Source organism: Aulostomus chinensis, chromosome 15 (assembly GCF_037954235.1).
Source record: "Aulostomus chinensis isolate RoL2024-O1b breed Wild chromosome 15, RoL_Achi_v1.0, whole genome shotgun sequence".
Lineage (NCBI taxonomy): Eukaryota > Metazoa > Chordata > Actinopteri > Syngnathiformes > Aulostomidae > Aulostomus > Aulostomus chinensis.
In genome coordinates this window covers 10,313,746-10,330,653 of record NC_141334.1, presented here as the reverse complement: position 1 = coordinate 10,330,653, position 16,908 = coordinate 10,313,746, and the positions used below count along the sequence as shown (strand labels likewise).

The window sequence follows — 16,908 nt, the reverse complement described above, 5'->3', positions numbered from 1 at the left end:
AGCGTCTGGCAGACTCTTAATGTGTTAACAGGGTTTCATGATCTTATGACACTGGTGTTATGTGATGATTTCTGAGGGCTGGGTAGTCTCAAATATGTCCCTTTTAAGAATAAAAAAAACTTTTGAGAGAACATAGATCAATATTGTAATTTTCATTCTTTCTTAATGTTTGTATTTTTTCTTTTTTTTTACATCTGGCAGGCAAAATCCAAAATATGGTGGGCGACACTGCCATTAATATTTATGTTCTCATTTATTAAGGTTTTTCCTTTTGATTTGTTAATCAAATTTAAAAATAAATGAGACAAGAACAGTAATGTGGGTTTCTACGGGCCAGGTTGAGTTTATTTTGGAAAAAAAAAACCAAACCGGATGCGGTACGTTTTCTTCCTCGTGGGGCTTAACGTCAGTCTCGAGGAGGCAGTAGGATGACAGCTGAACTGGTCGTAAAAGCACTACGGCAGCGGCGTCCGCAACATTAACAACAATCATTACAAAGTCCCGTTTGAAAGAGAAGGACCGGCACATTTCACCGCGATACGCCCCTGGAACCGAGCGACACGAGTGTTTTGAGTTATCCGAGGACGGTAACCATTAACCTTGCGGATATTTTTTTTCTTGTTCGTCAAGAGAGAAAAAGAGCTGCGTGCGGATGTGCTAGCAGTGTTGGGGTTTTCTCGCATGGCGTAGGCACCTTTTCTAAAGCAGGATATTCTTCATGTGTAGGGGGTCGCAGGAGGCCCTCGGGTCGACAGCTTATCCCACTAACATTACCTTCACCGGCCAGTTGACCGATTTGACAGAGGAATGGTGGCGGTGCAGTAGAGAGCAGGACGCGGTGAATACATCCTGACTACCTCCGTGTCACCGGGAATAAATTGTGTTTTTTTTTGTTGAATTTTTGTTGTTGTTTCCGGCTGAAAACTCATCTACGTTCTTCACACCTTGTGTGAGTTGTTGCTAGAAAGAGAGTGAGAGTGAAGGAAGAGAAGTGGGAATATTTGTACCAGGTGTGTGTGTGTGAGTGTGTGAGGACCCCTGGAAAACCTCCACGATGACGGGCAGCACCCCAGCAGACATGGTGAGAAGATTTAATGTCACATTTCCACTCTTATTAAGCATGTACAATTAGTTTACGACAAACCACATTATGATTTCCACACTACTGTTAAAGAGCTCGGGTATGCCGAGGACAAGAGTGGCTACACTTCCCTGTAAAGTTCTACTTGATGGCAACAATGCGGAACAGTTAATCATCGGGAGCAGTGATACGGTCCGTGTCGGTGCTTCTGGTGATTTTTTTTTTCAGGTATTTTTAGTGCAGTTCTTTTCCTTTTTGTTCCAATTAACTTTTGTGTGGTATTAAATGTTCACATTCACTGGTTAAATTCTACGTCGTGTGTCAAAACAAGTTTGGAAGGTTGGAAACTACATGCAGACTTTGTTTCTACTTATTACTCAGTCAATTAAGGAGGTGCGTAATCTAATTAGCAGCGAGACCAACAGTTGTGTAAGGACTTGCTGCTGGTCTCAGTTTTAGGGCCATAGAACAGCTGCAGTAGGTATTTGCTGTTGACTCCTCAACCGTAGCAGCAAGAAAAGGGTTCAACTGAATCGATAGTTTAATTTAAATGAATTAAAAGCAAACTGCCATGAAAGCACAGAGCAAATTTAGGTTCGATCAGTGGTGAGACACACGTATGGTAGAGTTTGTTAAAAGTCTGACCGATAAAGTGGTTGAATTTAACTTTTTCCTCAGGAAGGATTTTTAAAAGGTCATTAAAATGATCTACAGTTGACGCTGAAAAAGAAATGTATTGCAATAGATTGATATATCTTTAAGTTTCTCTACCTTTTGATTTTTGGTTATTGGTTGCCTCATAAAAGACGTGTTAAATGTCCAAATGAGCCTTTAGAACTGGTAAGGATATTTTAAATAGAGGCTAAAATATATGATTAGCTGTGATGATGGGTAAAGGTGACATTGGGGAGCTAAAACAAGTATATGATCCTACCGCAAGAGATGAACATGATATTTTTACACTGACATCATCTTCATCTTAAGCTTCCTCCAAATCACATCGTTTGTCTTGACTGTATATTTGATGTTTGGCAGCAGGCAAGGAGGTGGGGCTTTTTTCCTGGGTTTGAGTGCAGAAGGAATGATAATTGCTTTGCCACTACAACCTCATTATGTCATAGGCGTTGCTGTAGAGGTACATTAAAGCGAGGTGAAACTATGACCTGTAGTCCGTGATCGTCATCAGGTGACCTTCTGCTTTCCTCCACCCACCCAAGACAATATTCTCTCAAATCATGGGATGTATATTCACTTGGTTAATGTTACACATCATATTCATATCATGAGTTATGCTTATGGCTCTCCTCTGTTGCCTTTTACCAGCAGAAACTAAAAGGCATATAAAATGCATCTAGTTGAATTTACGCCATCTTGGGCCAAGCATCTGTGCTGCAAGTGTGTGGAGTTGTTGTCTCTTACCTTTTCAGAAGGCCAGATATCGCCTTCATTTTGTCAGAATGAAACAATTATAGGAGTTAATTTATTTTTAGTCAAATCCTTCTTCCAAATTCTTGTTACAACTTTAAGAACTTCTGGTAAGTATAAAATGCACAGCAACCTTTTTTTAAGGATAAAGTTCACATTTGGCCATATCAAAGCCTTCTTTCGTTAATCAAATCCAAACTCCATTCAGAAAACAAGCATTTTAACATCGTTTGCTTGGTGCCTTGTGGACAGATGTAACAAAGCAGGAATTCACACTTTGCTTGAATTGGCATGATGATTTACTGAATTCAGTATTGTTTTGATCTTTCTACCACAGTTAAATCAAATTGCTGTACAAGATGGAAGTGTCAGTCAGACAGACGCCATCCCTGGATGGTGTCATTTTTTATGTCAAGTTCCATCGTCATCCCAGACATGACTGTGTCTAGTTTTCGGAAGGGAATTCCACTGGTACAGGGCAGCAACATGGTTATTTTGGTCATGTTTGACTGTAACAGCAGAGAGAAGAAACTACAGCACATGGTGGAGCTTTAGACTTGATGCACTTCTAGTTTTGAAGATCTACCAAAAGTATTTCAAAGATTGACCAGTCAATCGTGATAGAGAGGCTGGTGACCCCTGGCGCAGAGGCTCTAAGAATACTCCCAGCCCTATGTATAGAAGGATAAACTGTCTAATGCACCCCTCCATGCAGAGATCAGCTATCCCAGCTGTGCCTGCACATCCAAGTTCAGCTGATCCCCTGAACAGCAGCTCCATTATCATGTTAGAATTAGAAAATAGATTCAGAATGGTAGAATAACACTGTTGGGAATAGCGACGTGTGTGTATATATATATGTGTGTGTGTGTGTGTATATATATATATATATGTATATATATGGTGTCCGTTCCAAGCTCAGGCGTATAAATATAGCACATCAAAAGGAATTTGAAAGGATTATAGACATAATCATGAGCCGAATATTCCATTTTCTGACCAGCTGCAGCTAAATCCATCCGCAGTGGGAATCCTCATTGATGTTCATCGAAGATCTTGTCACTGTCTGTGAGGATGTGTGAGACTTCATGAACTCGGGTTGCGGTGGAGAATGTTTTCTTGTGCATTTGAGCAGTAGCGTATGATTATCTTTCAGCCAGTGAACTTTGGTTCAAGCTGTCAGCCGTGCTGCCGGAGTGTCCTTCAGCAACACCCTGAATCCCTGCCAGCTGGTTAGTAGCTCAGCCTGATTTGTGCTCATGAGAGTTTCACTCGGGGGAAGTGTCATGTTATTATTGCATCATTTATCGCAAGTGTCTGGAGTAAAGTTCTCCTCTCCAACAAAGTCATAATATTATTTTAGAAGGGTGTATGTGTGTGTGTGTTTGTGTGTGCGCGCTGCCAACTCTCAAACATCACTTTATTTAAATGGGTTTATTCATGCCAGGGCTTCTGTCTTCAGGCTCATGCTATTTCCTTGCCTGCAATGGAGACATAAAGGTCAAATTCTGCACATAAGGAAGTTGTTTTCAGATTTCTGCAACTTAAATTCATTAGAACAATTGATTCCCTTTGTGGCTAAGCCCTGACTAGCTCCTTGCTTTCCCCCCGAGGAAATAACTCTTCCTGTGTGGTTGAAATCAGCAGCAGATGCACATTCTCTGTCTTTTCCCCACCCTTTAGTACACCCCCCCCACCCCCACCCCCACCCCATCTCTCAGTCTATGGAAGGAGCTGGTGAGCATGTATGCACACACACTTATAAAGGCTGTATAGAGTGGGAGAGAGAGTAGGAGGGGAGGAGATTGTTTGCGCCAAACATTGTGGGTGAATGAATCTGAGAGCGAGAATAGGAGGAGGAATAGTCTTGCCTCTTGAGAATGGAGAGTTTTTCTTCTTCGTTTTCTTGGAAGGAGAAAAAGAGGACGGAAAGGAAGAGTGAAGCAAGGGGAGGTGTGTTCAGAGAGGGCAAACTGCCTCGCTCCAGGCAGACCTCAGATGTGCTGACAGGGTTGAAATGGTCTCCATGGCAACAGTGGGACGCTTGGATCCGAGATCTGAATGCCAGTGTGTGAGACTGTATGAGTGTGGAGAGGGGGTAGGGTGGGGTTGCAGGTGTGTGTTTTTGTCTTTTAAGAAGGAGCAGAGTTCAAGCAAAAATATAAAGGACCTGAATTCCGATACTTTATTTCAAATGACAAGATACCCCAGGACACCAGCCCCAGTTACTTACGAATAAAAGTTTTCGGGTTTATCAGTCATGCTTTTGTAAATTATTCCTCATACTTTATAGGTCATATAAAAGCCAACATTTGTCCTTGCTTTTGCCCCCATTTGCATTTTTCTTCCTGTGTCTCAGAACAGTCTCATGGTTATTTGGGAAATAAACAATCAGACATTTGACATTTCCTGGGAAGAAATATCCCAAAAATTGGCGAATATTTGGCAGTATGCAACTCTCTGAGGTGCATTTTTCTGTGATTACAATCATGGAGTTTACAGCAACCACTACTTCATCTGCGTTTATAAAAAAAAAAATTGCATAATTTGTTGTGATCCAAAAACCTAGTTACGCAGGAGTTGTTTTTTTTAACTGATCTTAATGTTCATAAAAAAATATTTGTCACAAATTATGAAAACAAAAAATGAAAGAGTAGTACCAACCTGACCTTCTGCCTGGTCAGATATGGTTAGTGAAAGCGCTGAGGAACATGTTCGATTCTGCGATGTTGTCAAGGCATTAACACTTTTCTCACACAGACGCACACACTCAGTCAGCAGTATTCAGACACTGTCATTTGTGCAGTGGCGAGTACATGCTAATTTGTGTTGGAGGTGGCGATCCACAGCTCTTATTCAGCCAGACCAGGAGGCTTTGTGGAACATGTCAACCCTTGAGGAACTAGGTGAAACTCCTCATCTGTTTTATAGGTCTATATTGGTTAAATTTCACTATATGTGCAAAAGTTTTGCAATTCACAAATCATTGGGAGAATCACAAACTTTAAATTTAAGACTCAGTGAATCTCAGACACTTGCCCTGTCTTAATCAGCAGTGTGTGGATTATTATACCTTCACCAGGTAAATGACTGATTTAGTCAAACAGCACCACATGAACCTTGAGCTCAATAATGAATCTGTGCTGACGTCTTTTGGAATTAAGGTCCACGCTGGAACATTCACACACTTAATGTCTCTAAATATATGTATCTATGAAAATGTTGTTCAGTATTTGCCTAAATGCTAGCAACTTCTGCTCCTGTGCGTGTGGCCGCTTGTACATTTTAGTGCTTTGAAAGCAGTTTATCGTTTATTCCCTCATTGTTGGATTCCCCTCAGGACACAGAAAAAATAGACACATACCCACAAAAACCCACACAAATGAGTCAAAGGTTGGGTTCAAAGGTCAGTGTCGCGTTGGTCGCGTATGAAAGGACAATGGGAGGGGAATCCTTGCTGCTGAAAACAGAGCTCCCTGTCCGTCTTCCCACCGGAGCTTAGCTCAGCACTTATTTCACCCAGCAGCCGGAGACGGGGCAAAATCCGCAGGCGTTCTTTAGCCTCAGGCATGAGCCACTAACAGAGCTTTGATTGACACGTTCAGAGGGAGAGAGAGAGAGAGAGAGAGAGAGAGACCACTGTTGAAGCCTGACTGTGCCAGTTAGATGAGGCATGTCTGTGAATATGTGTGTTTTACCAATGCCATGTGTTGCTCGTCTGAGTCACAGGCAGGATTACATCATCCTGCCTGGGTGCAGGACTTGATGTATTGACTGTGACATTGTCACATGTAGGCCTTGGAGCGCCATGGAATGTTCTGACAGCCGTTCTGTCAGTGCTGGAGCTGAGCTTGATTCACTTTAATTTCAAGCATTTTAAGAAAAATGATGAAACACTATTGAATAAGTTGATAAAAGATTCCATGGTGGTTCTATTGGTAACAGAGGAGTTGTTTTTTTTTCGTTTTATAAGTCAAAATTTTATTCTTCTTTTTTTTTGGATTGGAAATGGAACTGAAGATATCTGTGAATATTTGTGATGTTGCCAGATGGTGTGTGAGACTGCACTCCCTGTCTCTTTGAAAAATTGTGTTATCTTCTGTACGTGTATTGATAGTTGCTGGTATAAGCAGAGCTTCTGTCAATGGCTATGGCCATTGGTCTTCTGTGATTGTGTACAGTTAATTCAATTGTATTGACGTGCATCTCCAGCAACAACAGGAAGTGCGATTGAGAAGCTCTTGTCTATTGATCGCTTATGTAACTGTTGTTTTGCTCATGTTTGTCTGCGTTCTACCATGTAACGTGTCTGTCTGTGTGCTTCCTTGAATAATGACATCCTGCTGTACACACGACACAGATGTGGTCCTTCACACCTGTCAGCACTTCTGCTTTCCTTGACTTCTTCTTTCATATCCACACCAGTGCTTTTACATGTCCAAAACATAAAACATTCAGGAGCTATGTGTCGGCTATGAAATTTTAATTCGCTAAACCCTGAGTTGTATTTGCGGACAGCTTAACAGTGATTCCTGTTGTGTACGTGTAACAGAATGCTAGTTAAAAGTGAGGTTGGTAAAGAAAGAGTGGCATTGGTTCAAGTCGTTGCTGACAGACATCTCACTGCTGTCATATTACACATCATGCCCCAGATAGTTGCACATGCAGGTTTGAAAATACTGAATGCAAACACAAGTAAACAGGGGCACCTACGAAGTTTTCTACTTCTATAGATAGCTCAATCATATTGTCACTATAATTTGGATGCTGGGTGTGTGTATTCAGATTAAAACTACAGTTTAGGGATTTTTATTGATGCCAGTCTTCATGATGAGGTTGACTACAGAACAATTTCACCAAGCAAACTTGAATAACATTGATGAGTTAAAACCTCAGGACAGATTCACCCACCAAGATTGAAAATGTGGCCCCATCCGATTAACACATCTAGAAGACTGAACATTTCTGTGAGCAACCCAACCCTCTCTAAGAAACCTAAGACAAAAAGTCTGTGTGTGTGTGTGTGTGTGTGTGTGTGTGTGTGTGTGTGTGTGTGTGTGTGTGTGTTGGGAGGAAGGCTTATTCTTCTGGAAAATCCCTCTGTCAATGTTGGCAGGTATGGCTTTGCTCAGGAGAAAGAATGTGCAACTTCTTCCCCATTTTGGCGGTTCCCATGGTCCCAGTAATAGCGGAAACTTTTGGTTTTATTGATTCTGGTCCTGATCAATCTTGACAGTTAAGTCACTTGACGTGTGCGGCATGTCCATCTGTCCTTAAACATCAGTATGATAGGAGCAGTGATTTGGAGAGAGTTTACTCCAGTAGTCCCTTTTGTAAATGCTGGACAACAGCTTTTATACTTAAAGCACTGTAGAGACACGAATGAGTCGGTATGAACAGACCCACCAGGCCTGCTGGTTCACTCATGTATTTATACTGGCACAATTTGCATAAAGATACCAGCTGACGAGTGTGACGTGTTTGCTGTCAGCAGAGTAACACCCACTCCTGCTCATGTTTGCTACAGTGATCAGCAAAAACTACAGCAGCGTCTGAAGGCCACTGTTTGCACACTGTGGTGTGCCATTTGGTCTACTGTATTTAAGCGTTAGCATAAACAAATATTCAAAAATATCAAGCTGTAGGGCTGTCAGAGTTTGAATATACATTTGAATTGTGGTAAGAATCATACAGTCAGATGTGAGCAATTAATATTTGAGGGTTGGGGGAGGCACACAACTAATGTTTGACAGTGCCAGCCACCAAACAACTCTAATGAAGGAGAGGATGATTAATTGTAGGTCAAGGGATGGAGAGTTCCCAACTGAAGTTGCCAGACTTGTTTGTAGCAGCTGCAGAGGGCAGTATCTTTTGGAATACTTTTGATTTTAGCCTGCAAATGATACAAGGAAGTGTCAACAAGAGAGCAGTATCAGCTTATGAAACAGTTGTGTCCTTAGAATGCAGGTATTTGTGGTGTTTGAATGCTAAGTAGTGGTCCAAAGATAACATTTTAAGTGTGTAGAATATTAGTGTATTTTGTTGTGTGAAGGGTAAGATTGTGTATATAGGTACATATTCCTATGAAAGACATTATGTAAAATAAATCCTCCATCACGTCACCTAAAGGTTTGACATAATGTGCAAAAACAGGCATTAGTATAGGTTCAAACGTCAGTTAAAAATAGTGAAAATAGTGAGATGTAATTTTTCGAAGTTAAACGCCCTATAAAGTTGTGACCCCTGTATTATTAATGGTAGCAATGGTATAGACTGTAAAGTTGACATGTTGAACAGTTTTGTTCCAAAAAACAAAAACACCTACATGTTCCTGCAGGCTTGCTGAGTTGTGAAACTAAGAGGAGGAAGAGAGACTTGAGTTGAGAAAGTATCACAAATTGACACACAGTTTGACGAGCAGCCAGCTCATCTCACTAAAGTAGCTAGACTCCATCAATTTCTCTGATCAGCTGAAGTGGACATTTACTGTGACATTTTAGTCGTTTGTAATCAGTAATGTGAGGATATGTGAATCATTAATGTAAACAAGGAGGGGCTGCTTATATTCTCCTATGTCAAATACACAATCCATTTTAATGCTGTAGTCACTACGAGTGCTTTGTTTATATACTGCACTGATGTCACTTTAACACCAGCTATTAATTGCATTGATAGGAAAAGTAGTTTCTGTTTCTTGACATCATGATCAAAACTCTCCATGAAGCTGTAAATGTCAGACATGTTACGTAAATAGATGTAAAACAAAAGCACTCAAGTGAAAAACACTGATGTAAATGTTGAGTTGAAAGAAATGGGGCATGGGGGGCGGGGGTTTGACTGACTCAATTAAAGGAGCTTTCAGCTGCGACAGAAACAGTTTCCAGCTGAGGAGACATTTATATTAAAGCTCTGCCTGGCCAGCATGGACTGTATTGTATTGTATGTGTGTGTATGTTTGTGCGTGTGACAGTGTGTTTGTGTGTCATTGCAAGCGAGAAGCAACTGTCCATGAAACATTTTGGGATATGCTATTATTTTTAAATTTGTGTGCCAAATGAGGGAATTACAGAGTCACTGCAGAGACTCTGGATCCTAGAAAGGGCAGACATGAGCTATAGAGAAGTCATCCAGAGGTCATTCCTCATTGACTGGATGTTCCAACAGGATCAAGCTGGCCTCTAGTCTTCACAAAAAGGAACATCCAGACACACACACACACACACACACACAGACATGCATGCACGCGTGCACCTTTGGATTTGCTCTGGTGCAGATGCAAAGTAGTGAAATGGTCTTACCAAACTTTAATTAAACACAAGTTGGCAAGGACAGGGAGCATGTGTCTTCATGGTACCCTAGCGACAAAGTATGTTTGCTGCAGCTACCGATCATTACACTAATCATGTGTTTTTACATATTATTGCATGAATTAATCAAGTAAAAACACACTTTTGCCTGATCAATACAAAAAAAGTCTGGTCTCTTAAAATGTCTGAATAATGTTACCTTTGAAATACCGTATTTTCTGCACTATGAGGCGCATCGGATTATAAGGCGCACCCTCAATGAATGGCCTATTTTAAAACTTTTTTCATATATAGGGCGCACCACATTATAAGGCGCATAGAATCTAAACGACTGTAGTGGCTGGGGTTGCGTTATGCATCCACTAGATGGAGCTGCGCTAAAGGGAACGTCAACAAAACAGTCAGATAAGTCAGTCGGTCAAACTTTATTCGTAGAATACAAACCAACGTTCTGACAACTCCGTTCACTCCCAAAACAAGATAGTGCATTCACAAACGGGGGGGGGAACTTTTCCCTGATTCAGTAAACACGCAAAAGAAACAGTCAGTAAATCAAACGCTAGTGCAATCACAATATAGTAACCCTCGAAATAGTGCAAATAACAATATCTAAATAACTCGACGTTGTCCAAACATTAATGTCCATACTCACAATATCTCCCAAGCCTTGTTCAGTTGTAAACACGTGAAGGAAACACGTAAAGCTCACTCTTTCAGTTCATTCCTCATCCACGAATCCAGCGAATTCTTCCTCTTCAGTGTCCGAGTTGAACAGTTGGGCGAGTATGGCATCCAACGTGCCCGGTTCCGTCTCGTCAAAGTCGTCATTATCCGAGTCAGTGTTGCCGTTGTTGTCTGGCAGTTCAGTGACAATACTGTTTTTACCGCCGTTACTTCGGCGACGCCCCCTGACTACGGTAGCCATAATGAACCAATATTGATCCACACATAAGGCGCATCGGATTATAAGGCGCACTGTCGGTTTTTGAGAAAATTCAAGGTTTTTGGGTGCGCCTTATAGTGCGGAAAATACGGTATATTGCATTTATATTGCTTGAGTTGCAGATAATTATAATAATCAGTCACTTAAGCAATTTATTTTTTCATGTGTTTTTATTGAGTATAATAGCTAATTTTATACTCACTCAAACCTTCAGACATCTTGAGTTTGTCTTTAATGTGAAAGGCTGTCGTCAGCTTTCATTCACAGGAAAATGACTCTGCAGTAGTTGTGGATATTTATAGCTTCAGGTGTGACAAGCTGTAGTGGAAGGATGACAGACAAGTGGACCCCAGGGACGCACCAATTGCCCAGCCAGGGACCGGAATCGTTCATTTCTGAGAGTGACCAGCCTGACCTGTAACTGGCTGAGCAGATCAAGCCAGACAGGAAATCTTCACATGAGGGGCTGAGTATAGCTGGTAAATTTTCCCCATGTGTAGGGTCAGACAGAGACATGTTAAAACCACGTACTTTACGTGCCTGTGAAAGAAACACATAAAGTAAGACAACGACCAAATCAGCAGAATCTGAGCAAGTTATCGGCTATCTGCCAGCCATGAGCTGAGCTGAGCTTGTGGCTGTAGATTGTATTTGAACAGGGAAGCTGTGAAGCTGAGCTCAACAGCTGTTTGATGCTTGATTAACATCTGAAATGACACAACAAAATAATCAGAGTGTCTGTTGATTTACTTGTAAGTTAATTAACCACTCCTATAGCAGAGCAACCATTGCTAGGCAGCTATCTCAGACTTGATCCTCTGGAAACTTTTGTGTCATATTTACATTTTCCTGAGTAAACTAAAGTCTTAATCCACAGCTGATTAACTGAGACAACCTCAGTATTGAGGATTTTGTGGTTTACCACTGTGTGAACAGTCTGTGTAGTTATATAATCCTACTTATTTTTAGTATTGCTCTATTTGAACTTTTTTGTTTATAGTGTCTTATCCAGATCCCGTACCTCAGTGCAAATACACTACTTTGTGTGTCCTTGCAGCAAACCTACAAATTTGCAGCTGAAAAAAAAAAATCCATTTATGTTGAATGCTTCAGTGATAAAATGCTTCATTTATATAATGGCTTCTCTACCACTGTGCTACAGTGTTGCCTTGTTCACCTACTGAGACATATTCATACACTGATGCTTCCACACAAGCAATTAAGGGCATAGTGTGTTGCTCAAGGACACATGGGCACTGTCTATAGAGAGCCTGGGATCCTGCTGTTAAACAGGATTCAAAACTGTATTGTTTGTGAGATTATGGTGATGTTAGAAGAAGCAGAAATATGGAGTTATATGGGGGGGAAGAAGCAAGACTGTCTTCCCTGATTCCATGGATTCTTCCCACAGTCAGAGACAGAGAGAGAGGGAGAGAGAGAGAGAGAGAGAGAGAGAGCGATGTTGGTGGGAAACCATCGGTGAGAAATAAAGAGGCTGAGGTCACAGAGGAGTTAAAGATAGAGCTCAATTAGGAGACAGCCAGAGACTGGAGGGAGGAGTGTGTGTCTCAATGTGGGTTTGAATGTTAGAAAGAGGGCGCATGAAGGGAGGGTATATGTGGTCCTCATGCTTTCTTGCACATGTTTGTCAATGAATGTTAGATGCTATGGACCACTCTGAATGTCTTGTAATCCCAGCAGGGTGTGTGTGTGTGTGTGTGTGTGTGTGTGTGTGTGTGTGTGTGTGTGTGCGCGCACGCGCGCGCATTTCATGAGTGTATGTGTGCTTCTCTGTGATTGCTTATCTGAATGAGCTAGCAGCAAAGAAGCACTGGACCTTGGACTAGACCATCGAGGGCTTTTCATCTAGTTTTTGCTTGAAATGGAAATTGAGGAAGCATCGGGTTTATCTATGAGGAAGCAGCAGCAGAAGCTCAAATTATTCAGAGGACACCAGCTGCAGATACTGACCTACTGTTTAACTTAAATGCATATTTTTGTGAAGTGGCTCCTTTGTGCCACAAATCATTTCCTAAATGGCAAAGCAGCAGTGCTGACTGACTGCTAAATCTGTATTCTAGGCTAGTGGGTTGGAAGCCCAGATGTTTGTGGGTGAGTTAGGCTGGCGTGTTTTAGCTAAGTGTAGTTGACGTCCACTTTGCTCGGCACAGAGTGGCTCAGTCAGCTGATCCTGGTACAGCTACAGTTCAGTAGTACAGTTATAGTAGAGTGTGGTTTATGGCTGGGACAGTATTTCTGTTCAATTTTTAATTTGGAAGTGTTGAATCAGGCCAAAGTGTGTGCATTCTCAAAGTGGTCTAAACCTTTGCACTTCCTCTGCATTCACATATTTGTGTACTTCTCAGTTAAATATGCAAGAAGCAAAGTCATCACTATATTATATCATTTTAGAATGAGACATCTTAATTATGGTGATATAAAAAGAAATATAACCACAAAAATGCATCCCTTTAGTGCTTTTACCATTCGTGTCCCTATATTGTCTGCTTTGGCATGGAGCAGTGTTGATCTTGAATAGGTCCCTTAGTGGTCTATCGTGCAATCCCCCTGAAAGAATGTAGCATGTATCAGTGTTGCATATTGTATTATATAGACTAAATGCTCAGGACACTTACATTGTGAGGGACTGGCAACCAAATTTGGCAGCAAAAGTAATTTTTGGTGGCTCAAATGAAAGTCCAGGGAAAAGGAATGAGCTGGAATTTGATATATATAGAATAGTTTGCTACGTGGAATAAATCAATCATTTTCTCATGCATTCCATTTTCCATTTTGTCGATTTGTCTCTTTTCACGTGAAAAGTGTGCCACTTTGCACCACAAAAGTTGCTCACTTTTCCCATGAATTTTGATGTGATGCTTTCCTGAAGGCACAGTTTCTTGATGAAAAATGAGCTCAGTTAGTTGAGGAAAATGTTGGCACTCTCCATACTACATTACTTCCTTAGAAGTGTCATATTCTAGACACTTAATACCCTGCTTCCATTCACACCTAACATTCCACTGCTATTTTGCATTGTCATTCATTTTGTAGGTTTAGTTAACCAATTCAGGCAAAGCTACAGCAGGCTGTCAACAAGCGCCAACAGTGATATGTCATAGTGTTTACTCTTTGTATTGAACTCAAATAATTCAAGCTGTTTGTGGGAATATGGAGGCTGCAGGGGGCCACCTGCATGAATTATTTGGTGGGCACAGTTAAGCCTTTGGCAATGGTTAATGTTGAGCAAGGGAGTGGAATTTGAATCAGGCTAGAAGTGTAAATGTGTGTGTGGTAGTAATAGTCCTGGTTGTTTCTGTCCAGTGCCATCTGGTAAATTCCAACACAGGGTGTTGTAGCTTGCCAGCAGTCTGTGTGCCTTTCTTCCTCGCGCGCGCGCACACACACACACACACACACACACACACACACACACACACACACACACACACACACGTTCTCACTCACTCACATGTGACACACTCTCCTCTATGCACACATGGTATCACGTGAGCCGTGACTGCAGGGCAGTACTCTTCTGAGGGAGGAAAGAAAATGCAGTGTTGTGGATGTAACTACTGTCTTCCAGCCGTTCCTCCTCTCTACTCTGATGTTGTATCTTGCATCTCTCACATGTTACATGAGTTCCCCTGTGAATGTCTGCTAAATCTTTGTTCTGCCTGAGGAAATGGGCCATGATGGTAATAGAAAGGACCCAAATACATGGTACATTAATTAGGTTGACAACATCTACAAAAAACATCAACTTGGTAGCAATTGACAAGATAATTTGATTTTCCAGGCAGTGATGCCTGGATTTGTATACAACTGACATTAAAGTTATTAACAGACAATATTCACTGGGAGAGTACTAACGTCACATACTCACCAAAACATGTTTTTTGTTGTTCAGTTTTGAAGAACAGGATCAGTACAGATGATGTGATTGTGCCGTTATCCCACCTAGCTGTGCCATTTAAAATCATGAACACGGAATGGGTGCTGTTGCTCTGTCATTAAGCTGGAAAGAAATGGACACAGAGCCGATTGATGTGTGTTTAAAGGGAGAGCCGGCACACACTGGGGCAGCTTTGTGATGGCTTTTTTTGTTGTTGTTGTTAATTGTAAATGCGCAAAGCTGGTCGAACCCCCCCCCATGGGGGTCTACCTGGTGGCAGTATTTCAGGATTTGTCTGTCTTCGGCAAAACTTGTTCATACATGAATGTATTAACAAAGAGGCAACACATCGCTTATCAGTGTGTCTGATCAAATTAATATGACTGAAAACACGCATTCTGCCACAGTAGCTCATATTAGAGATTCAGGAACAAGTGAGGGAGCAGTTGTTCATAGCAACTATGAATTACCTGGACCGCCCCTGTCCTGACTGGGTACATCATATGGACTTAGGATCCCCTGACTTAGTGGCTGCTTGTGAAGCAGCTGCTTATTGTGATTGCGACGTCATGTGAGAAGCTATCTTGTCAGGCTGAGAGGAAGTGTGTTTGAACTGCAGTCGTATTTGATCCTTTGAGGAGATATGGCTGTGGTTTAGGTGTGAAAAGAGCTCAGCCTTGATGATTCTTTAGCATCAGTTATATCAGAACTGCTGAGTATTTGAGTGACACTGAAGGCTTTTCTTAATGGAAAAGACACTAAAATGAAGTCATGACAGAGGTTGATGGACAGATGGGTCCTTCAGTCCTCTGAGTGGTCACCCTTTTCCTAACAGTTTTTTTGGACAACTTCTTAGATGGAAACAAACCTGATTCGTATGGTTGATATCAATGGTACACATTGAAATAGCTTGACACTGAGGTGTTAAGTGCTAAATGTGGCTATTTCCATATAATACCATAATATATACCATATCTTTCTCAACATGTGTGTTAAGAAGAAGAGTATTTTATTATTAATAATCATGCACACGCTAACAAGCAGGTGAAAGCTTGTGCTTGGAAATGGCAGTTTAAAAGGTTACAGTCGAGCTAATAGTGACTGCAGGGCATCAACTCCAAGACTCACCGCTGCAGAGACCACCTAGGAAAGAAGAAGGGGGAGCGGGGTCGCAAAGAGCAGGGGGAATAAAGGGGGGGAGACAGGGAAAGGCAAAGGTCACCCCATAGAGTATGTTGCCCTCTTGGGAGTTTATGGGGGGGGGGGCAGCATGAGGATGCTTTACTTGACTGGAGGGCTGTCACATAGCAGGGGTCGGGAAAACACAGGGGAGGAAGTCACATTGGTTTGACACGCTGAGATGGAATTGAAGCATAGCGAGAGGATGAGTGAGGAGACGGGGCTGCTGCATGGGAAATGGTAGGATGAAGGAGGTTAAGGACAGGGGGTCCTCTCCTCAAAGCCGCTATTATCATCATCATCATCATCAGGGGTCATCAGCTGTCTGTGTGGTCCCCTCACACCAGCCGTCTGCTGGCATGTTGGCCTTTCAGCTGTTGGCTTTTTTTCCTTCATGTTCCTGAACTGATTACAACTTAGCAAAATCTGTCCATTTGAGGAAAATAGAACTGAAAAATGCACATCGCTGTTATTTATCAATAGACAGCAAACAACTTATTGAGATTCTACAGCTTTCAGTTCTTGAAAATATCATGTGTATTTATGTTTCCTTTGAAACACAAAGAAGTTGCTAGTACTGTACTTAATAGAACTACTATTAGTTTTACTAATAAATAAAGTGTAAAGCAAGAAGAAGAAATTAATATATAGCTCATGAGCTTGTGGTTTTAAATGTTCATATTTTTATCAGGTGTCTGTAACAACAAAGATGTTTTTAACCTTGATATCTTTTGGAGGGTTTGTGGGCCTTTAACTTGAAAACATATTGAGTGTTTTATAGGTCATTTGTCTTGGTTTTTTTAAAATACATTTTCCAATTTATTTCTGCTTGTTAACTAAAAGAGTCTAATTTAAGCTCTCTTTGTTTCATCCATGGAAACAAACAAGGTCAAACTTAGAGATGGACCAATTCTACATTTTAAAGTTTAGTACACAGGAGAAAAGCAACCAACAACCCAAAATGTTTGAGTGTATTTGTCTTTTCAGATATTTTGTGCTTCCTGTTACGTAAGTTGAATCCCATGTATTACCCAGTGTCCTATGGTGTCCCCTTTGGTAGCTGATACAGCCTCCA

At 41.4% G+C, this 16,908-nt stretch overlaps 1 protein-coding gene across 2 annotated transcripts in view; it reads left to right on the top strand.

The window, feature by feature from the left end:
- The first annotated feature begins 395 nt into the window (after window positions 1–395).
- The window catches only part of ubl3a (ubiquitin-like 3a), a 36,476-nt gene continuing 19,963 nt past the window's right edge, over window positions 396–16,908 (top strand). The window contains exon 1 of one of the 2 annotated variants that reach the window (XM_086226940.1): window positions 396–1,081. In XM_086226940.1, coding sequence (XP_086083066.1) covers window positions 1,055–1,081 — 27 coding nt within the window. In that variant the 5' untranslated portion in view covers window positions 396–1,054. The remainder of the gene's footprint in view (window positions 1,082–16,908) is intronic. The other variant, XM_086226941.1, reaches the window with a different exon arrangement.